This window comes from Strix aluco, chromosome 21 (genome assembly GCF_031877795.1).
Source record: "Strix aluco isolate bStrAlu1 chromosome 21, bStrAlu1.hap1, whole genome shotgun sequence".
Taxonomy (NCBI): domain Eukaryota; kingdom Metazoa; phylum Chordata; class Aves; order Strigiformes; family Strigidae; genus Strix; species Strix aluco.
In genome coordinates, this window is record NC_133951.1 from 125,677 (window position 1) to 149,005 (window position 23,329).

At 48.6% G+C, this 23,329-nt stretch overlaps 1 protein-coding gene across 2 annotated transcripts in view; it reads right to left on the reverse strand.

Annotated features, from left to right (window-relative positions):
• UBE2O (ubiquitin conjugating enzyme E2 O) overlaps nt 1-18,676 on the reverse strand; it is a 66,283-nt gene extending 47,607 nt beyond the window's left edge. For both annotated transcript variants that reach the window (XM_074847800.1, XM_074847802.1), the window contains exon 1: nt 18,284-18,676. In XM_074847800.1, coding sequence (XP_074703901.1) covers nt 18,284-18,664 — 381 coding nt within the window. In that variant the 5' untranslated portion in view covers nt 18,665-18,676. The remainder of the gene's footprint in view (nt 1-18,283) is intronic.
• Nucleotides 18,677-23,329: the final 4,653 nt, after the last annotated feature.

Genomic DNA, 23,329 nt, shown 5'->3' on the forward strand with positions numbered 1-23,329 from the left:
AGGCCTGTGACTGCAGAAAGGAATGACTGGACAGCAGATTTCAGAGTCACTGAAAAGCCACATGGCATGAACCAAACAGCAGCAGCACGACGGTAAGCAGAACTGCTCTGAGGTGTCGAGTTCCAGCCATGTTCTGGGAAGGGTCCATGGGCTGAGAAGCCTTAGGCTGCATTATATGGGCTGTCATTCCTAATTAAACATACAAACTAGGTTCTTCCTTAAAACTGCCCCTACTCATTAATTGCCACTGTATACTCCTCAGATTTGGCATGCTCCTGAATGGGATGTGTAACCTCCAGCAGCAACTCAAACTAAGTCAGACCAGCCACTACCTCGACACTCCTACACTTACAACAGTAATTTTTACTTGAAAACGGTTCCCCAGCTTTGCAGGCTATGCATACACAAAGGTACTGTGTCATCAGCCACTGAAACGCAGCTAGTGCTGCGGTTGAACATGGTAGCTATGAAAAATCAGGTGCACTGTTAAACAGTGGACAACAATAAACCAAGAACGTGGCACTTCTCCATTTGAAGGTGTACACTCTACATATACTCAAGTACTCAAGATACTGTCAAGATTTAAATGTTGAGTATACAGAAGCAGCAGCAAAAGGGATACTTTTGCTCTGAATATGAAATGACAAACTGCGTTCTTATTACAACTAAAAAAATCGAGAAAGCACCTGATGCAGCAAAATCCTGTAGTGAAAGATCCTCAACCATGAACATCTGCATAATATAACCACCAACCTTGGACTCACTGCTGACAGGCATTTGTGGCTGTCACATTTTTTTTTTTGGATACACCCCTTTTCAGGTGTGCATTAGGAGATCTCCTGCATGTTACAACACACACCTTTGCAACAGATTTATGCAGTGAACACAGAGCACCCCCTTCTCCCCACAGAGCCAGCTTTCATCCCACTTAATTCATCTGTCTGGATTCATTTCTCATTACCCTGGAGCTATGTGCCTGGCCAGACGACCATGTATGCAACATTACCTTTATCCTACATGGTACTTAACGGTGCCTCACACCTCACTGCTTTCCTCCTTTACCCTCGCCTTGGGCACTAAAGGCTGACAATACCAATTTGGACAGAGAAAACATGGCAGACAGGAGGATGCACTGGTCAGGATGCCAGCCCTGAAGCCTTAAGAATCACATGTGCCATGGCATTTAGTAGGGCTGAAGCTGCTACTTAATTAGGTTTGCTTAATGAGTCATATTAAATAGCGTATATGTAAGAACAGGTTTTCTATTAGTGCCAGGACCTCACTGGATTATCTAGGTGAAATGCTGCCATTACAATGGAGTCTTCTTTCATTTTATATACTTAACCATGACCTACATTCCTTTGCTCGAAGGAGGCCCATCTCCAGAGGGAATGTGCCTCGTTAATCAGCTCCGGCATTTTTTCAGGGTTCAGCAGGGATGGATGGAGCAGCCTCGTGTCTCTTCAGATAACACACAGCTTACAGAAGCTCCACAAGAGAATGGTAGAAAAGCCATGAAGTTCAAGTAAGGGCAGGCAGTATCTGCAGCCCGATCTGACCAGCACCCTCTGCTCCAGAGACCACTGGGACCGATGAACACCAAAGCCTCCATATGCTCCCAGTGAGCCTGGCCAGCTGATTTACCTTGTGCAAGAGCTTGTCTCCTGGTGAAAATGCAGTCAAGATCAGGAGAAGTCTTTGGGGCAGTAAGCAACCTAAACTCTTATCTCTACAGGAAAGGAGCCTATGAGCCATTAGTAAAGAGAACACATAGACAAGCACAATCACCAGCTGCAGTAAAACACAAAAAGGGAGCAGCAACTCATGTGTAAGGATTATACCTTACCCTTGTTTCCCCAAAAGTTTTGGGAATTCCAAACTGCTTCCAAGACACAGCCTCTCTTCTCTACTAATGCAGAGCCAGCAAAAACCAATCTCCCACACCATCCTCCCCACCCACCCTAAGAAAACCCCCAAAACCATAAAGGCACCACAGAAGACTCAAAAGGAGGAGTTTCTTGCCCAGGGAGCCAGGCCCATCCCTGAGGGCTCTTCTGAGCTGCCCAGGGCCTTCCCAAGGCACACCAGGCAGGGACACAGCCTGCCTGGAGGGCATCAGGCTCCAGGGACAAGAGCTCATGTCATGGGCATCAGGGCTGCACCAGGAACTGAGAAGGGCTAGAAAAAGCAGTGATAGAATCACACACTGCACTACCACAGCCTTTGGAAAACACTAATTCCATCAACGCATCCTCCCCATCAGGACGTGTTTCAGATTGACATTTTTTCAATCCCATATCAATTTTAGATATTTAAAAAGCCAACAGTTTTTACATGCTAAACCCCATCATTTCTCTGCCCTCTCCATCACCACCAGCAATAAAGATCCCCGATACCTCCGAAAGCTGTTAGCTTTGTTGATGCATGATGCAGAACAGGATACGCCCAACGCTGCAAAGCTCAACAATACTGACAGCAGTAAAAATAACTCCTGCTTTGGTATACTAAGCAGTTAAGATCAGGAGGTGCACAGAGAATGTGCATACAATAAGCTGTCACAAAACAGCTAGGATTATGTTGCACAGAAACAGGTCTGAGATTTAAACAGATATGAGATCACCAGGGGCGTGGTAAGAAGCCACAGATGAAAAAAATCCCACGATTTTCCCTTTTGTTCATATCATCCCAAACAGAACAAACTAAAGAGAGATGAGGCTTAAAGTTCCCTCCAACTGGAAGGAAACAAGCACGCCCTCTCCTTTGTTATAGTATAAACTCCTTTTCTTCATACAGCTCTACCGAGACACAGGCCGGTGGATGTTAAAGGGCCTTGCCTGCACTTGCTGGCAGTCAGACCGCATCCAGATCCAGGCCACCTACCGCAGGACAGACCCGAGCCTCACAGGACCCCACCACCACAGGCACCTCCTACCACGTCCTACTCCCTCGCTGCAGCACTGGCCCCTCTCAATTGCCTGGTGCCGTTCAGCATCGCATCTTCTCTCAAACTTCTCCATCCCGTGTGCCAGACTTGGGGAAATGAACCAAAGATCCCAAACGCAGCTGTGTGCAAGCATGCGCTCACACCGTACTCTACCAGAGCATGACAGCCTCGGCAAGGGATGAAGAGGTGAAGTCTGCTCATCTTCCTCCCGCTCCTCACACAGTCTTTTGCAAAATTGTCATTTCCCTTGCCATTTTTAAGTGTTTTGTTTTCAAATCTTAGCCAGAGAAGCATCACCTGGGAGTACAAAGCCGTTAACTAACTACTTCTGGCCTGGAGTCCAAGCAACTGGAGGAGGCAGGACAAGCAGATTTTCCAAAGGCTTCAACCCATGAGGGGCTGCCTGCCCACAGAGTTACTACTCTCTACACAACAAGAAATAACCAATCTCACTGAAAATCCATACAGAAGGGTTTATGGAGCCTGTTGAATGGCATCCTTAAGGGCCACTGAAAATACTAAGCATGTGGTAAACTGATCTAATCCCCTTAATTTTGCCAGTGTTCAGAGCTTAGAACAAGATAAGGTTACTTTTCACAATTACCTAAAAACATGAAGAGCCCACAGTGAAAACAGCTGTTTTAGAAGCAAAGTTTAACCCCAGATTTTTAGAGAAACTTAAGCCAACATTTATATTTAAGCTGGAACATAACAAGAAGGGTCTCCCCTTCTGTGTACCTGATCAGCAGTAACACAAACCACTTGTGGCCGAGTCCCATCAGAAATACAAGTCATGTCTGAAACCATCTCCTGCCTGCAAGGGTTGCACTGATGGATGATTTGTATTGAAGTACTGCAATAATTAGTAAATTATTAATTGAATAGCAGACAATCATACAGTTCTATCAGAAATCTGCATTTCCAACCCCCAAGACAAGAAGCAAATGCCACTTTTTAAGGAAACTCCAACTCTTACCACCCTGATTTCTGCACCCATCAGGATAGAGCCTCCAACTATATTCTTACCACACTTAAGTCTTCCACGGACAAGGCACACATGTTGTGTCAGCCCCAAACACAGAGTTCTTCCTAGCTTTCAGTCTGGTCAGCAACCTAGGCTGAGACGGTAACACAAAAATGGGAATTACTAAAAATCATTTTTAGGGTGGTGTGGTACATGCTTGCTCATCATGCTTGAGTCTTCTGCCACAGCCACATTCCAGAACCTTTTCAGGATTATATTGTCACCACAACTACATCACCCGCAGGCGTCAGCACTAAGCCTCCTTGACAGTCACAAGCAGGGCAATGCAGAGATAATTTCCACAGGCTTTGGGTGTCAGAGATTTTTACCAATACCTTACTAGCTCACTTAATAAAGCAATAATGGTGACTACAAAAAGGCACTCTCCAGACAGGTTCTCCATCAGGCCACCTGAAGCCTTTAAGCACCTCAGGGTTAAAGCATTTAAGTGTCACACACCTTTTGAGCAGCAACAGCCTGAAGATCAGAAGTTGGCTTAAGAGTCAAAGCCTATAATTCAGAAGTCCCAGATCTATTTCATCTAGCAAAGATGATTTTGATGCAGTAGCTTTTAAAAAAAGATGCCAATGAAGTTTCAAAAGAAGCTGCTGCTCTCACCTCAAGAGTCAGTGATGATTGGTAGAGTTCATCATCTCAGAAAGCGACTGTGATAAAGGCAAGTAAAATTTGCAATTGAATCCTACTTCTCTACCACATGCACCAATTACAGACCTCTCCACAAAGTTCAAGTAACACTTCAGGGCTGAATGGATGAAGACAAACTGCAATTTTCCTCTCTTGCAGAAAACCTCAGCATCAGAAGTCTAGTCCCACAGCAATACTGCAGAGATGGCATGTGACAGACAAATACTTCAATGGGGAAGTCACCATAGCTTACTCTTTCAGCAGACGATTATAAAAAGAGAATTGTGAAGATACTTGAACACTGCACCAAAAAGCATATTGCTAGATGTTACCAACAGTCTGGGCACTCAAACAACACTTCTTTTCATAATAATGGAAAAAACACCATTGTGATGTGCACAAAAGTAGGGAACTGAAAAAGTGTAGAGTTTCCTAAAAAAAAAAAATCACTTATGGTGGGGGAGTAGGGTGGGATAAAAACAATACGTATCTGTGACATTTTAGCAACAACAGCAGCTTTTGTGAATGGAGCACCCAGATGATTCAAGAAAATATTAGTTTCAAAAGACTTCTAAGAGAAGCTCTGATAAATAGCTATCTCACCATTACAACATTTCTTGGCAGAGATGTGCATCTTTCTATATACATCAGACAAAGCCAGACAATGCCTCTCTCTGCTCAGAGACATGCATTCAACCCATCACTCAGATTTCACCCAAGTGATATTTCAGTAGCACCTGACCCCGGTTAAAACAGCTATTTATAGCAAGGTGGGTGTCAAGAAGGGTAATTTTACCCATCACTCGAGGCCTGGGTGCAAATCACAGACCTCATGTTGTCATTTATGATTAAAAGCTCTTCCTCTTCCTGAGCTCTAATGGAGATTTGCCACTTTGCTAAATCAGAGCATAGCTGAACATGACAGGTGCCTTCTTTTCCTGAAAGCACAAGATAAACTCAAAGGCAATGTTTGTATGAGGCTAAGCTGGAAGTAGCAGTACTAGCTATGCACATAGCACGTACTAACCTTGCAATGTTCCTAGCAGAGCCTCATTTCCACATGGGAACATAATAAACATCCTTTGTTTTACTCTTCTTCAGAACACAGATAATCCTGCTTCATTTCAAATACCCTAGAGCAAGTTAGTGGAAAATACGCCCTTTTAGCTCACATACCAGTGTTGTTCATTAGCAGGAAAACCTAAAAAAAAAAAACAGCTCAACATCACTCCTCAGTTCAGATATAACACTCCCAGGCTAGAAGGTCATATTTAACCAATTAAACATTTTGAGAACATCCAGGGATTTTTTTTTTCTGACAGAACTGGAAAAACAAGAGGGCAAGCAGATGCCCTGCCAGACAGGAAGGCAAAGCATTAGACAGGTCTGCTGCCACTGTCCAGAGCAGGGTAGGGACCACTCTCCTAAGAGCAACAAACATGCCATTGCCCTGAATAACTCCCAGAGGAAAATAAAAATAGCAAAGATAAGGGATGTGAGGATAAATGGGTGGGGAGAAAGGGTCCTTGAGGTGCCAGAGATCCTGGTGTGGGGAGAAAACTAAACCTAATCAAAGGGCATGAACACTTAAGGGTCTCTGAAGCAACAAAATGGTATAAAAATAAGAGCCATGAAAACAGACCTGCTACCACAACAAACTTTTGTCTGCAGTAGCAGTAACACACCTGATCCTCTTACAGCACAGCAGGAACCAGCCGAGCTAAGAGCCAAACTAGCAAATACTTAAGAACTGCAATTTGGTGTCTTTTCTACCATGCTTGGTAGTACATACAGGTTGGACAATGATGCTATGAATGTCATTCTGTGTCTAATCCTTGATCTTTTGTTTTAAGCCTTCATTCAAGCATTGCCAGCACCGTAGATCAGAGGCAGGCAATCTGAACTGAACTGTAGCTGAGCTAAATTAACAGCACTAACGAGAACAAACGGCATTTCATAAAGATTTCTTAGGCTGCTTTCCAAAACAAGTATCACGGACTCTCCAGCTCCTGGGGTGTTCGATTCGCTGCCATCATCACATCAACACAATTCTTCCAGCACCAAGGAGATGCACATAGAAGCTGCACAGCAGACTTCTAAGACTGCTCATAAATGCTTCTACAAAATGGCTTGCTAGCCCAAACGGTACTAAGCAGTCATAAAGATCCAAGTGCTGGAAAGGAAGAGCTTTCCACCCCCAGTCTGTTGTCCCCTCCACACGCTCACCCTTAGCAGTGTAAGAGAACAACACTCATTTAGAGAAGCAGGTTCAGGAGCACAGAGACAAGCATCTGCCCTACAAACACCACCTTTAAAAGCTGATCTTTTCAGTCCCTTCATTTCTCATCACAGCTCTCCTGACAGCAAGCACTTATCAATGCCAGATTAGAAGAGATTAATTAAATTATCACCAGAGAAAGTTAAGGTTCCTGTCAGTCACCATGGGCAGTACAGTACACTCAGCAGTAGCTATCAGAGGTATGGCGGGTGATAAGACCTCTCTACCCAACTGGCTATGGCCAAGAAGGTCAAATGCAGTTTGTCAACCCCAACACATAGGGCTCACCATCAGTCTCCAGCCATCTCCACAACCACTACAGGAAAAAAACAGCTTTTGCAGCGAGTGCTCAATTTACAAGTATGCCAGCTCTGGGAGTTCTCAGATAAGAGTATTTTCTCTACAAAACTGCCATGCTTGCATGGTTGTACATATGCTAATAAGAAAGACTGCCATAATCTGAGGAGAAAGCAACTGCATGGGGCAGAAACAAAAGAAGCCAAAGCATCACTGTGAGAGAGATAGAAGGTGTGAATACACACTGTGTGTTTGCACCTGAATGCCAATTAAACAGCAGAATACACAGAATTAGTGCAACACACACTCAGGCCTCATCCACTATGCTAACATAAGACGTAATTCAACTCACCTTATTTTAACCATTGTGCAAGAGTAGATAGATTCCAAATTGTAACCAGTATCTATGGATGGCAATCTGGTACTAAATTATGTTACTGAGAACAGAAAAAAAAATAAATACAGACAGCATGATTAAGAGGAAGCCAGGAACTTAGCCTGGATTTCTTCCAAAGCTCAAAGTGTCAACACTGGAAAAAAACAGAAAGACTCCTCCAATTAAAGATTTTACACATGCACTATGGTGACCACATCAATTACCATATTTGTGATATTTATTTCCTGTAAGTTATTAATCTTTCTCTAAGATCCCCAAAACAAGAAATACAAGAGCAGATCACAATACCCCTGTGCAGTACAGAGAGTGCTTGATATGGGAAGTGTTAAGTTTTCACCTAACACTTGGGCTCAGATAAAAGCAGCCTCAGGAAAGAAACAAATACCATTCACCAAGGTACTCAAGGCTGATCAGGGCAGTCAGAGCCAGTTCTGATCAAGAAAGCACAGTGCAAGCAGGAGTAGGTGCAGACAAGGGCTGCAGGATGAGCAGGGAAAGAGCCCATCTGGCAAGGAGGTTTGTGATATACAGTCTGAGAGCAAAAAGGGAGAAAATGATTGTGTTTCATCACATAACAGCACATTTATAAAGACAAGAAGCTATTTAGGAGCCAGGTTTGCTTTTTACAAGAGATGGGTGTAAACTGCTTGCATGTTTATGCTAGAAATTACACATTTTCTCATCAAGATTGGGACAGCTTAATTCAAGAAATCAAAGCAAACGGTTAATTCTTTTTACAATGTCCTTGCCAGTACTAGCCTGGAGCGCTCACGAGTATCACAGGGAGCTCCTGCCCCGCACACTATTACAGTAAAGTCACCCTCTACTTAGCACTTTGCTTTACCATTACAGGGCAGATTTCGTTTGTGAACCAAATGAGATATTTCTGTCATGTACCAGCACAATCCCCAACACCACACAAAACTAAATAGAGGAAGTTTCTAGCCCCAGAGTCAAAAGGGCAAATAAGCCAATTCAGCTACACAGGTCAGATGTTTTGGGTGAAAAGGTAGTTACTGAGCCAGTAACACACTCTGAATGTGATTGTCTAATTTTTACACATAAAGTGAGATCTCAAAACATTGACAGCTGGCACATTAGGATGATGAAAATATCAATTAATGTATTAAAAAAATCCTTAAGTTTCTTCCTAATCTAAGCAGCCAGGAATTCTGGTCCTTCCTGTGCAGTGCCACCTTCCTTGTTGTGTAATTCTGCAAAGTGCTCTCTTCTTTCTTATATTTCAGGAATATAGAGAGGTGCATAGTCTAGGAAGTAACTTGCTTCATCCAAGATGCAGCTTGCTTCAACCTGTGAAGTTTGCTCCAGTTCAGAAAGCTTCCACTGTCAGGATGAATTGGGTCTGTGTTCATCAATCACAAGCTCCATTAAATATACCCCAAGGGAGAAACATTGTATACTACTACACCTCCTTAGGAAGAGCTTCCCAAGCTCTTTGAAATACACTCGAAATGTTGGCCAGCCCACCTCTTACAGGAAGCAAATGAATCATCCACATCTGCAGACTTAAAACCCCACCAAAACCAGAAGTTTTCAGGAAGGATGGAGATTCCTCCCTCTCCTCCACTCCCATTTTCTGCTTTAAACTGAAGCCCACAGACAATTCCCTAAGAAATATTGTACTTCAGCACGGGAAAGCAGAGCAACTTCTACAACCTGTGGTACAAGGAGAGAGAAGAAGCTTCTGACAGAAGTCGCATGTGTAAGTACAAAACAAATATGAAGAGGCAGTTCGTTATGTACCATTTCCAGCCAGTTACACAACTGTGTAGTAACTCTAAATTTAGAAAACGTGGCTATTTTGTCTCAAGACTAATGCTGTTTCAAGGAACTTGGACTCAGACACTGAACAGAAGCATGAATATTTCTTGCAATAGTCATGAGAATTATTCACTTGGATTAGACATGTAACCCACCTTCCAAGGAAAAAAAACCAACTTTCATCTTCAAAAGCAAACAGAAGGGCAAAGCCAAAGGACAAAGAGGACCTTGCTGGAAATCTGATCAACTCTGAACAAAAATACTAAGCAGCACTCCATGCACACTCACCTCAAATATTGAAAAGCAAGGGTGTGAGGGCAGAGGCCAGCAGCAGCACCAGCTACTTGACCCAGGCAGCGGCCAGGCAGGGCAGCAGAGCCTCACGCTGCAGGGGCCAAGACCTCCGACCCCTCTCCAGCAGCAGGTGAGGCAGAGGGGACATTTTAGGACCATGTGGCCTAAAGCCGGATGAAGGAAAATACAAAGGCTCCGTGGTGATCAGAGTGCTACTCAAGCTCCAACTGTGTTTCAGTGTAGCTGTTGCCAACAATTTCACTGAGGACTGAGATCTAGGACCTGTTACTCAACAATATGTCTTGAGCCAAGAGGCCTGAAACACCCACTTGATTCTAGAAACACCGCTATGAATTAAGTTAACAGCCTACAATCCAGACTGCTTTTCACTGACTACATTTCTAACCCAGCCTTGCAAAACTCACAGCTCACTAGATTTATACCTAAACTAACTTCTTCAAATGCCAGGTTACTCGGTTTAGCTACTCACATGAGTAAAAATCAAACTCAAGTTCCTCACTAGCAAGGGATACAGTGTGCCATTTAGTTTCCAAGCATCCCATTTTACACATATGCCAAATAACCAATGTATTATGGTTTGGGGTGAAAAGAATTTGCCCAAAAGTCTATAGCTATAACTGCACTGAGGAACATGAAAAGTTTTTCCACGCAGCAGACAGCTCATGCTCTCCAGCCCTGATCAGAAAGGGTCAAACAGAAGGCACTGAGCACACACCAGGAAAACACCACCAGGGCCTGGCAGCACTGAAGCTGGCTGTCTTACCCAGAGTCACCTGAGGGGGAAGTTTTTGTCACCTTTCCAACAGGCACAGCCAAAGAGGCACTGCCACATCAGAGCCCAGAAAACGCTTTGAAGATGAAAAGTGCTACTTACTTGCTAAGTATCCTTATCAGCAGAGAAGCAGCACTGTTTCTTACAACCAAAATGATTCATAAGCAAAATTTTTATTCCCAAAGAAGTTATATCTTTTCAAAAGTAGGTAAAAAAATCAGTCAGTCATGATGGAACTAATTCCAGCTCTCCCAGTATTAGTGTATTTCACTAAGCAGAAGGTTCGTCATCCACTGATGAGTGAAAACTGTACCCTGTCACTTCAACAGGAATGATGCACCAGGAACTCCCAGCTTTGGGCTAAGAAACACAGTTAAAAGCCTTAAGCTCCTGATCTTTTCAGCTGGTGATTAAATATCCCTCTTCACTTACCAGTCTTCAAACCCCTCCCTCAAAGCAGAAAAGCTAATAGGTTTACAGGCAGCGGTAAGAACAAACCACCAAGGCTGTGTTTGATGTGTACTGAATACAGAACCACATGGTACCACTGGTAAAATTTTATTGTACAAAACAAATTCTGTTTAACAGACCAAGGGCATAGATACCTAGCTTCTCCAACTCAAGAAACTGTAACCAGAGGCTGTGAAGTGATACTACTGTAAATGCAAGCTGAGCAGGGTTGCCTTGTTTCAAATTTACTCCTGTGAATTAAAATTTTTCCTGGTCTAGAAGCTACAGTAAGATACCAAGTGCTCCTGTCCCCCCTAGCCTGCTTTGCTGCAAGTCCCTGGTCTCACATCCTACCAAGGAACAGCCTTCACACTGCCCATTCATTTCACAAAGTTGCAGCACCAGCTGTTGAAGAAAGAAACAGAGGTCATGATTTTAAAGACAATGGCAAAAGAAGGGAAAAAAATCAGTTTTGCATTTACAAAGATCTCTACCTACCTACAGCATCCAACACACATCTGTAGCAGAGCTGGCTATTCAAAGCCCTTGAAAAACTGGGAAAATTATTTAAGATGTAGCTCGATGCATCCCACTTCCAAGCTCTTGGCATATGTGCACAAAAAGCATTTTGTGTCTTGTCTTCCACCTGCTCCCCTTATATACCCAAACAACCTTCTAGCCCAGCTAATAGAGCAAGCAAGTCCAAAAAAAACCCCCCAAAACTAGTCTCATCAAGATACTGCTCTAGACACCACTTCCACACATCTTTATTCATCACTCTCATGCTCTAAGCTCACAGCATACAGGAATCAATGCTATTCAGCTTGAGTCTTCCCCATAACCTGAACTGCAACTGCCTCCACAGTCACAGAGCTTCCCTGGTGCAACACGCGTTTGACTAATGAAGAAGGATGAACAAAGCATAAAGGTGACATCACTCGTTTAAAAAACAACTCAAAAAGCAAAGTCCAGCGTACAGACATACAGATTTCTTAAAGTCTGACCACTTTCTACCCATTTTTGGACTTGATCTACATGTCATTCTGTAAGAGGAAGGAATTCCATCTGCTTTTGGATCCATCTTTCCATTAAGTTGCTTTTTGGGTGCTTATTGGATCCATCTCTCCACTAAGTTGCTTTAAACCCCACACTATTAAGGGCAGAAGACAAATATAACATCAGCTGTACTTCCCCTCACCTCTCCCGCACAAGCACATACCCAACATACAGTTATCAAGTCCACATCCACCACCAATATGTTTGTTTCCATCTACACCACACTCTGAAGATTTCAGCCCAGTAAATGTTCCAGTTGGGCCATTTCCATTGCTGGTCCAAGCACTCCCCAAAGGCTGGTACAGAAAGCACAGCAGACATGCCTCCACACCTTTCTTTTTGCCAGATATGCAGTCAAATGCATGAGGTAGGTAAGAATAATCCCGAAATGCACAATAAGAGATGTTTTCTATCAAGAAATACAGCCGAGCCCGCAACACACCTAACTGCACAAAGCTGGGCTGCATGTGCTCTGGCTTACCACCACAGGCAGAGGATCCTCCACACAATCATTCAGCACAGACCAAAAAGAGCAATAAAACGAAAAGCCCACCTGTCAACTTGAAACTCAGGCACATCTGAAAGCACTGCACCTAATACAGTTATCAGCAATCCCCACCACCTCTACTGCCAAAACCACATGTTTTTCAAAGTATTTGATGTTTCTAATCAGCCCTTACAATCATTATCACTCTACCCCCCACATAGTCTCCTGCTCCCTTCACAGGAACACTTAACATTCAGAAAGAAAAAACCCTATGCAATCTGTCAAAGGCAAATCCCCCACCCAGTCCCAGGATTTTGCCATTACAAGAAGTTGACTTTTGCTGAAATTTGTTAACTTCACAAATTCAAATTAGCAGAATATTTTGGTTTCAGGCACAAACACACACACATCTATTTAGCAGCCTAACAGCCAACAGCAAATGGAAAAGAGCCCAAACATTACCATGGAGTCTCCCCAGGGGTGTTTTTTGTTCCAGAAGATGGAAGTTTGCATTCTCCGACCTTGCCACAGGTCTAAAGGCCTCAGGAGTGGGACACAGCAGCTACACAAGGTAGAGCCTGAACTGAGTTACAAGTCAAGTGCTCCAGAGGACTATGTAAAAAGAAGAAAGCCAAGCCATCAACTCACATCTCTCAGTTCCAGGAAACTCAGGACTGACCACCTCAAAAGCAAGTGCAAAGACTTCAGATTGAAGTATCTGGTCCTGTGCTTACAGTAACCCATTAGAGCAAAAACCCTGCACATGGTGGGAGGTAATCGTAGAGTGGAAACAATGAAGCAGGTTTTTCCTAAGTAGCATTTAGGAAGGTGTCACCACCTTCTGAGCCTTTGAAATCCCTCAAGTAATTAAACAGTCAAATGAGAAGAGGCTTTTAGCTTCACAAACACCAATTATTTCCCAGCACCAACACAGATACTGAACATTAAAAATACTGTCTTTCCTCTGAAGAGAGGAGCTGAGGACAGATGCCATAAACAAGCAAGACCTTGCCCCAAAAAGCATCTGTCAAAGCTTCTGACATTTAACTTTGATGAAGAACCAAAAAAGTAACTTTATAAAATTGCTTAAAGCCAGTTCTTTGCAGAAGTCCGCATTGGAGCTGCATCACATCAGCAAAGGAAGAATTTGTATGACAAAGTTGCAGTAAAACACCTCACTCACACAGGTATTTCAAAGCCTGTCATGGGCTTTGATTGATTCCTTCTAAAGCTTTTAGTGCACATTAGTTTGTTTACTAGTCCTAAGAGCATTACTGGTTTTTTTTTAAGCTATACCAGCACATTGAAAGCGAGTGCACCTTGGAAGAGAGCACATCACAAAAACTACTTGCTTGGGGAGAAGTTTCATCCATTTTAAAAATAACACTCCTGTCCAGATTTGGAATAGTTATAATTAATTGCTTAGCCCAGGTGGCCACTTGCAACTCCTAAATTATCAATTCACTCTGCACACTGTACACAAAACAACTCTCCGTACAGTAATAGCGTACAGTATTTAGTACTCCTGAGATTTCCATACTGCAAGTTGTGCAGGATTCCACTTTTGCAGTAAAATATTAATGATGATCCCCAAGTCTATATTGCAAGAGCCAAACAAATCAAAGCAAAATAGGGAATTGACTCAAGGGTACATGACCTTGTGATGGATACTCACACAATGGGAAGGTCACCCATTAAAGTGGCTCTATTTTACACAGAGCTGCAAAAATTCCAGTAAGCCTTTTCTCTTCTCCTGTCTCTAACAGCTACAAACATCAGGTGGTTTCAAAGAACCCCCCTGGGAGACTAACTGAAACATCAGATGCAAGAAGAGGGTTAGATACAGCTTCCTCACACAATAAAACCCAGTATTAACAGTTTATGGGCATGGAATTTGTGTGCGGCAACAAAACTGGAGTTCTGCACTGTGACCAGCATCTCTTCGTGGCTCCTGAAAAGGACCCTGCCCGTGCAAGGCAGAGCTATCCCTCTTCACCTCCTGCAACGTACCCACGGCGCTCACTGCCCTTCCAGACAGCGAACACCTTGCCAGGTTTGAAGATGGAAGATTTTTAAGGCTCATGGCAGAATTCAGGCAAGAAATAAAATATTAAAATCTTGAAGTGATGAGAGTATAACATCTTCAGAAACTTCTGCAATCTTATCTTCATGACTCAATATTTGAGGTCAAGAAATTATAGCAGCGAAAGGTGGAAAGGAACAGAAGAGCTGTGTGTGGTGAAGCAGAGTTGAATCCATAGAGTGGAGATAACATCAGATAATTTCCAGCTAACAAGCTGATCAACCACTGGATTATGTCTGAGGAGCCCTGATAGTTTGAATCCGTTTCCAAAGCAAAGCTGAAAGCAGTGAGAGAGCCACCCAAACCAAATTGCATTCTGGACCTTACAGAACAAAAGGCTGGTAAAAACTTCCAAAAAATTGCACTTTGACTCTTGTGGCAATCCTGGGGCCCTGTCGGGTCCCCTACATGTAAATCAATCAGCACCACATGCGTCCCACAGCAGCACACCAAGACACCAGCACACACACCCACTCCCCAAGGCAGACACAGAGCAGGAGGCAGGCGCTCAGCCGCCTGGCCAGCTGAAGGCCTTTAGATAAGGTGCTGAAATACAACACCTGCACTTTCCATTTCCCCCAGCTGCAGAAGAGGCATATCTGCCTTGCACAAGCTTTGTAAAAATAAAAGGTGGCAGAGAGCTCTGAGGCTTTCAGGTGAGAGGCAGGAGGAAGGGTAGCAGCATTTTAAAGCACCCTATGAGCCTTACCACCATCTAATATGTTCAAGCATTTTTGTAAAGTTCCCAAAGGCAGCTCAAGTGTGCACCAAGAGCACTAACCTACAGCTGAGAAATCCTGAAACTCAGATTCAGCTGGGTCTCAAGTACTCCTGCTAATTTGCTAGAAAAAGCACCAAGTGCTCACACCAGTTCACAGTACTTTCACAACCTGAGTTGCAAATCGCATCTAGCATCCAAACAGTACCACGAAGACAAGAGATAAGGCCTTAGCCAGAAAAACTGCTCTTCAGGTTTTTTGGGTCAAGCAAGACATGGATGGCAAACATATTTGGAAAGGGAGGCTTTCTCCTTCCAGGATTGCTTGGGTTTTACAATATTCAGCAACAATGATTTTCCAGTGTTTTAAATGGTGAAAGTGGTCATGGAAGGCGGGAAAGGAGCACACAGAGCCTGAGGGTAAGAAGTCCTGGCTCTTCTATTCACATCATTGTTATGATACTGCTAATGACTCTCAACATGGGAATCAAGGGCAGGAATGCACTCAGATATACCACTTACTATTGGAGGAGTTAGCGGGGCTTTGTACCAACTGCTAGTTCTATTTCAAGAGAAAGTTTCTATTACTTATTAAACCCAAGCACACAATTACTGATGTTAAGTGGCAGTCTGCCTACAGTTTCCAACAGGAAAGAGCAACAGCAAGCATTAAACTTCTGGAAGCAACAGTAAGTGATTAGCCTACCTGTTCCCTAGCTGGAAAAAAAAATAATTATTGAACCACCCATAGTTTAAAGAAAAGACAGGAAAGCTCTAGGATTATCATTGGGTACAGAAAGCTGCTTTTGACCATTGCACTGGGAGCTGAAGGTACTGTTTCACTGTCCTCAAAATTTGCAAACAACTTCATCTCTCAGTTACAACACTCTATCCAATCTGTGCACCAGGATTCACAGGCACCCAGCCTTCTACATGAAAGCAGGATCTAACACACAAAACAGGCACACGATGGCACAAGATGGGGCTAGTGAAGGCCCTGGCCCCAGGAGCACCTTTACCTTCTGCCCAATTCAGAATTAAGCTCTCAGGGAATAAAAGGGTGCAACAAGCACCCTCCTGAATCCATGGTTTAGCTGCGACCAGGACAGGTTAACACTTTTAAGGACATCAAGCAAGAATCTCGCAGCCAAAGATGTATCTGCAGATAACAGCAGGCAACAGCACCCAAAAGCCAACAAACTTCAGGCCCAGGACAACCATCTGGTGCCCAGTTCGCAGCCCTCCCAGCGTGGACAATGACAAGCACGTCAGGCTTACCTGGCTTGTTCTCACACATCCATGTAACCCAAAAAGGGCTGGGTCAGCGAACAGCTAAAAAACCTGATTGTAACCACAAAATAGTAAGTCCCACAAGATGTTTCCAATGGCATCAGATTTGTTTTTAGCAACCCCAAGCTGCAGCACAGATTGTACACAATGCCTCTCAATTTTGTTAGTGGGCAGCTTCTCAAATGGAAAAATTAATGTAAGTACACCTAAATTTCTCAAGCACTTAAACTTCTCCCCAGGGTCTACTACCCAAGTGGTAAAGACATCTACACCAGAGGAAAAGGACCATGAAAAGGAAAGACAGACCATTTATTTATGTAACTGTCTTTGATTTCTGATCCTCCCCAGTCTAGCTTTTTCTAACACTGCAAAGGGTACAGTTACCAAGCGACTAAAGTCGGAGCTAGCGCTTCTGGATTTGGGAACCCAATACCAACTCCTGAGTCCGTGTTTACTCACCCAAATCGAGGCGGCTTTGTCTAGATGCTGAAAACCACACTCAACTTGGGGCAAATTTTTGCTGCAACAACACACCAAGATTTTATTGGATGGCTGCAGTGATTGAATTGTGATTCTTTAGAGAAAAAGGGGTTTTTTTTAGGTAGAAATACATCATGTGGCAGTATCTCTTCTGAATACCTGTTTTCGTTTTCCTTATCGCCAACTGGTCACGTGTCTAATGACACTACCACCTAAATTTAGCTCATTCTGTTAGCACTTGCAATCCTACCGGTGCCTGTAGGACTGCAACACACCTTTCTTCCTCTCAGTCTCCCCTCTCTCCTCCGGCGTACAGGGTCATTTCTGAAACAGCAAAGCAGACAGCAATACCAGAAGCCTCCTGCTTTTGCCTTGCCACCCCAGAAGAGCGCTTGGACCCGTTCCGCTGCAAGGACAGTGCAAGCCGCCTGTTTTGTTCGGTGCAACGCCCATCCCTCGCAGACCCCTTTGTGCTATATTACAGTGCCCCCTCGCTCGCTTTTGTCTCTGTACTGTCAGTCAGTCTGTGTGAAACCCCATGCCAGACGAACTTTGGGAAGTGGGAATTTTCTAACACAGACCTGCACCTTGTGGCTCTTCAGATATAATTAAGAGGTCGCAGATTTACGTATGCCTCATCAGCGGGGTGGTGAACGCTCACGTAAACAAGGGCAGATCCAAACCACGGTTACTCCCCACTGAAATCTTTATCTAGACGAGGTTTCCCTATTCGGCTGTTGACTCCCCTAAAACAGGCGATGACGACACTGTCCAATAAAGGCAGAGATGCTGGCCCACATCCCCAGCAAGCAAGAGAGGCCTGGAAGCTCGCTCAGATCACCTTCACAGGCGGGCCTCTCCTTGCGTCCTTAAACCCCCGCGCCCCGGCCGTGCTCTGCCACCAGCAGCTTCCAGAGGAGCGGGAGGAAGGAAGGGAAAGGGATTTCAACCTCCGGAGGACACCGTCCACCTTCCCCACGCTCAGCCGGCTGCACCGGCGGGCAAGGACGGGGGGTAACACGGGAAAGGCAGCAATAACGCCCTTCCCGGGAGGCTCCGGAGCAGCCCAACACCACGGCCCGCGGGGGAGGGAGCCGGCCGGCAGCCCCGCAGGCCCCTGAGGCGGAGCCCGGGCCTTGCCGCCGGAGCCAGGGCCCCGGGGAGCGGGGACACACGCACACACACACACGGAGGCAGAGGCCGAGGCAGGCCGCGGCCAGCCCCCGTCGGCGGGGGGCGGCGGAGCCCGAGGCCGCCCCGGTTACCTTGGTCTCCTTGACGTGCTGCTTGATGCCCTCGGGGTACCACTGCACCCGCACGTAGCCCCGCCGCAGCGGGCTGGCGCGGCCCTCCTCCGCGCCCCCGGCCCCGGGCCCTCCCGACTCGGAGCCGCCCGAACTGGCGGCGCCGCCGCCGCCGCCGGTCCCGCGTCCGCCGCCCTCCTCCGAGTCCGAGTCCGAGTCCTCGCCGTGGATGAGGCGCACCAGGCCGAACCGCACCGAGCCGCGGTAGCGGCCCGACACCAGGTCGTGCGAGAAGAGGAGGCGCTGCGAGCCGCCCGGCGGGGCCGGCAGGGGCAGGGCGGCGGCGGCGGGGGGGGCCGGGGCGGCGGGGGCCGGGGCCGCCTCAGCGGGCAGGTCCGCCATGGCGCCGGGCTGAGCGGGAGAGCGCGCGGCCGCCGGCGCAGGCTGGGGGAGGGGAGGGGCGGGGCGCGCCGCGCGGAAGTAACAGCCCGGGGCGGGGCCTGGAGGGGACACGCCCACCGCCGGGCCGCGCCCACCGCCGGGCCACGCCCACCGCGCTGGAGGGGGTGGGACGGGGCGGGGACGGAGCCGGCCTATGGGGGGGTCACGGGGGGGGGGACACTGCATCACCTGGGTCCCCAGTCACGGGGGGGGGCTGCACTGCGTCACCCCCGGGTCCCCAGTCATGGGGGGGGGCACTGCATCACCCCCGGGTCACCCCCAGTCACGGGGAGGGGGGGCCTGCACTGCATCACCCTCGGGTCACCCCCAATCACGGGGGGGGGCACTGTATCACCCCCTTCTCCACAGTCACGGGACTGGTGGGCACTGCGTCACCCCCAGGTTCACCCCTGTCACGGAGCGGGTGGACACCGCACCACCTCGGGTCCCCCTCAGTCATGGGGGGGTTGCACCGCCTCACCCTGAGCCCTCAGTCTTGGAGGGGCTGCAACACATCACCCTTGGGTACCCCCCAGTTATGGGGGACTGGCACTGCATCACCCTCGGGTCACCCCCAGTCAAGGGGGGTGGGCACTGTATCACCCCTGAGCCCCCAGTCATGGGGGGGGGGGCTGCACTGCATCACCCTCGGGTCCCCCCCAGTCATGGGGGGCTGCACTGCATCACCTCAGGTCCACAGTCATGGGGAGCTGGCACTGTATCACCCCCAGATCCCCCCCAGTCAAGCGGGGTGGGCACTGTATCACCCTCTGGTCCCCAGTCATGGGGGGGCAGCACTGCGTCACCCCTGAGTCCTCCCCAGTCATTGGGGGGGGGGCACTGCATCACCCCTGAGCCTCCAGTCACAGGCACTGCATCACCCTCGGGTCCCCCCCAGTCACGGAGGAGCTGCACTGCATCCCCCCCAGGCCCTCAGGCATGGGGGGGGCAGAGATGGCCCAGGCCCGGTGCCCAGCTGCAGAAGCCGGTGGGTCTCTTGCCCCAGAAATGTGTGCGCCTCTACTGTAAAAAGCCTCGATGTTGCCACCCAGACGCAGGTATCTGCACTGGGAGGGGGTACAAAGCCCACACACCCTCCTCTCCCCCACCCGGGCCCCCCCCTGCCCCGCAGGACGGCCACCCCGGGCATGGGGTGGGAGCCCACCCTGGCACCAGGCACTGCCCTTTGCTGGGAGCTGCTCTCCCGCCGACAGCAAAGCTCAATCTTGTTTTTTATGGCTCCGAGAAGCCCTCATTAGGGTGTCCAAATCAGCCAAATACTCGCTTCATCGACTCTAAGGGGTTTTTTCTCCTCTGTCTGCAGGGATTTTTGAAACAGAAATGGTTTCTTGAGCAGGGCCTGCTGCTTTGGCAGGCCAAGGGCTAAAGGAATCCAAAATAGCCTTCACTTCACCCAAAGACATCCCGCCTCTTCGCTCCCTGGAGCTCCCCACCTTCACACTGCCGGCTGGAATATCAGGAAAATGCCTGAAATCCTCAGCCTGACTTGTTTTGGTGCAGGAAAGACCCCAGGAGCATCAGAGCCGTGTTTTCCCTCCTGCCCTCTCCCTCCCACAAACCCAAGGCTGCTCTGCCTCGGTTGGGTCAGCGGGCTATCAGTTCTCCCCAGGTTCCTCCTTTTAGGAAAAACAGCCAGGAAAACGTTCTGCCCATGAGTCTCCATCCCTGGATGTGTTTAAGGGTCATTTGGATGGGATGTTGGGGGATATGGTGTAGGGGAGAACTTTGTAGAGTCGGGCTGATGGTTGGACTCGATGATCCCAAGGGTCTTTTCCAACCTGAATGATTCTGGGATTCTGTGAGATTCACCACCCCACGAGGGAGCAGGGACCCTCTCCTCAGGCCTGCTGGGATTTTCCAACCTTACCAATGACCCTAAAACCTTGGGAAGCTGCTGGGAAGAGACTGTGGAGGGGTGATGCGTGGGTGAGGGACGTGCTGGGCGCCGGCCAGTGTTTCAGCTCTGCCCAGCTCCTCGGATGCTCTAAGTGATGGTGAAATACAAACTCTTCCCATCCCGCCTCCAAATCAGGGAGCTGCAGGCGGTGCAAGCACTCTCAGCGCCTGCCTTCCCCCCGGGGCCCTGGGTCAGCCCAACCTCCACGCCAGCATTTAATCACTTGTTACAGCATCATTTTAATCAGAGGAGGATCGTGTTGATGTGGTTCCCTGCTGGAGCATTTCTCAGCATCGACCCCAGGGACAAGGAACAGAATAGAGCTAAAAGGGACCGCTGGGTGGGAAAATAGCAGCATACCCTTGGGGAAAGACAGTTTAAATATCCATTCAGTGCCACTGGTTATACAGCTGTTTACAGGGATGTGCTCCTGGGAGTACAGACCTCCGTCTGCAAGCCATGACCTCTGTAAAGTGGAGGAGGTGGGGAGTGGAAAGGCAGCACATGAATGCCACCAGCGCGAGGATTTCACCCTCCGAGCATCGCTGTGCTGGAGCGGGGAGTGCGGCACGTCTCCACGGGGCATACAGCCAGCCCACCCGGAACCAGGGCTGAGGTGCCAGCCTCCCTCCCCCTGAAACTGGGGAGGACTGTGCTTTTGTGGGAGCAGGATCAGGCCTTTGGGATGGGGAGAGGGTGCCCTCTGGCTCCGTTGGTATTGGCGACATGTTCTCCTCAAGGTTTCACAGCTTTATCCAGCATGGCGATGCTTCTCATCATCTCCTTAATGTACATTGTAACAGCTGCTGATAAAATATAGATACACATAATGGGCATAATCATGTGTGTAGATGGAAACTGTCCCTCCTCAGAGCAATTACATGCGGAAGAGTAGCGGTGGGGTTTCAGGTAGCCACAAATAGCCATGCAAACAATCACATTATCCAACCGGCAGGCTCACGGCAGGGGGATTTTAATGGGGACAAGTCAGGGCTGTTTGCTCGTTAGCAGGAGTTGAGCCGGGTGTGTTTCTGCACTGTGATCCCAGCTGGGCTCTGCTGTGCTTCCATCGGGAAGTGACACTGAAGAAGAACTCAGCACTTTTTCAGGACACAGCCTGGGGCCTGGACTGCCACAACACGGACGTGCTTCGGACACGTTACAGTCCCTGGGTGTCGAAAAGAGCATCTCCCATTCAACACGCCAGGCTGCTCAGATCTCCACTGAGGGACCTCAACGACTCAGACCACCCTGCAAAATACTAAGGCAAACCCAAGAAGCATTCTGCATGCATGATTGTTTTGGCAAATGGGACTGCAGAAGAAGTCCTGTGTGTTCAGACCTCCTGCTGAACCAAAGTGACACACACCAAGCGTCTTCCCCCGCTGTTTAGGGACAATTCCTGGTGTTAGGCTGTTTCGGGAAGCAATGGCCTTTACTCTCGTTGCAGAACATCCTCCCTGAAAGCAAGTTGCTCGTGTGATCTAACCAACTTACCTGCCTCTGCGTCAAGATACTGGTGAAAAGCACGACCTGTCCTTCCTCCCTGGGACCCAGCTAGTGCTGGGTGCACCTCTCATGGGGCATCTTTGCACGGGCCTTGTGAAGGTTAAGGGGCAGGTGCCAGGCTGCCTGCAGGGTACCAGGGTGCCCAGAGGCTGCTGGCGTGTCCAGAGGGTGCTGGGATGCCTGGAGGCCGCTGGGGTACCCGCAGGGTGCCAGGTGCCCAGAGGGTGCTGGGGATACTCACAGGGTGCAGGTATGCCCACAGGGTGCTGGGATGCCCAGAGACTGCTGGGATGCCGGCAGGGTGCTGGGGATGCCTGGAGGGTGCCGGATACCTGCAGGGTGCCGGGATGGCTGGAGAGTGCCGGGATGCCCGGAGGGTATCAGGGATGCCCACGGGGTGCCGGGATACCTGCAGGGTGCTGGGATGCCTGGCACATATTTGGGATGTCCGCAGGGTACTGGGATACCTGCAGGGTGCTGGGATGCCCAGAGGGTACTGGGGATGCCCGCAGGGTGCTGGGATGCCCCCAGGGTGCTGGGGATGCCCGCAGGGTGCTGGGTGCCTGCAGGGTAGCAGGTGCCTGGAGGGTACTGGGATGCCCAGAGTGTACTGGGGTGTCTGGAGGGTGTCAGAATGCCCTGAGGGTGCCGGGATGCCTGTGAGGTGCTGGGATACCTGCAGGGTGATGGAATGCCTGGAGGGTGTTGGGATACCTGCAGGGTGCTGGGATGCCTGGAGCATACTGGGGATGCCCGCAGGGTGCAGGGATGCCTGAAGGGTGCTGGGGATGCCCAGAGGGTGCTGGATGCCTGCAGGGTACCAGGTACCTGGAGGGTACTGGGATGCCCAGAGTCTACTGGGGTGTCCGGAGGGTGTTGGATGCCCGCAGGGTACCGGGATGCCCGCAGGGTGCAGGGATGCCCGGAGGGGACCAGAGATGCCCAGAGGGTGCCGGGATGCCCGCAGGGTGCCGGGATGCCCGCAGGGTGCCGGGTGCCCGGGCTGCGGCGGGGCTCTGGTGCCACCTCGTGGGCTGCCGCCTCCCGCCGCCGCGCAGGGTCCGGCCCGGCGGCTCCCGGGCTGGCGGGAGGGAGAGCTCGGCGCCGCTTCGGTGCTTCAGCGGAGCAGCAGGTTTGCTCGGCAGCCCCAGCTCTTGCAGCCGGGGTCTGCCCGCCAGCCTGGGGCGGCCGGTGGAGCT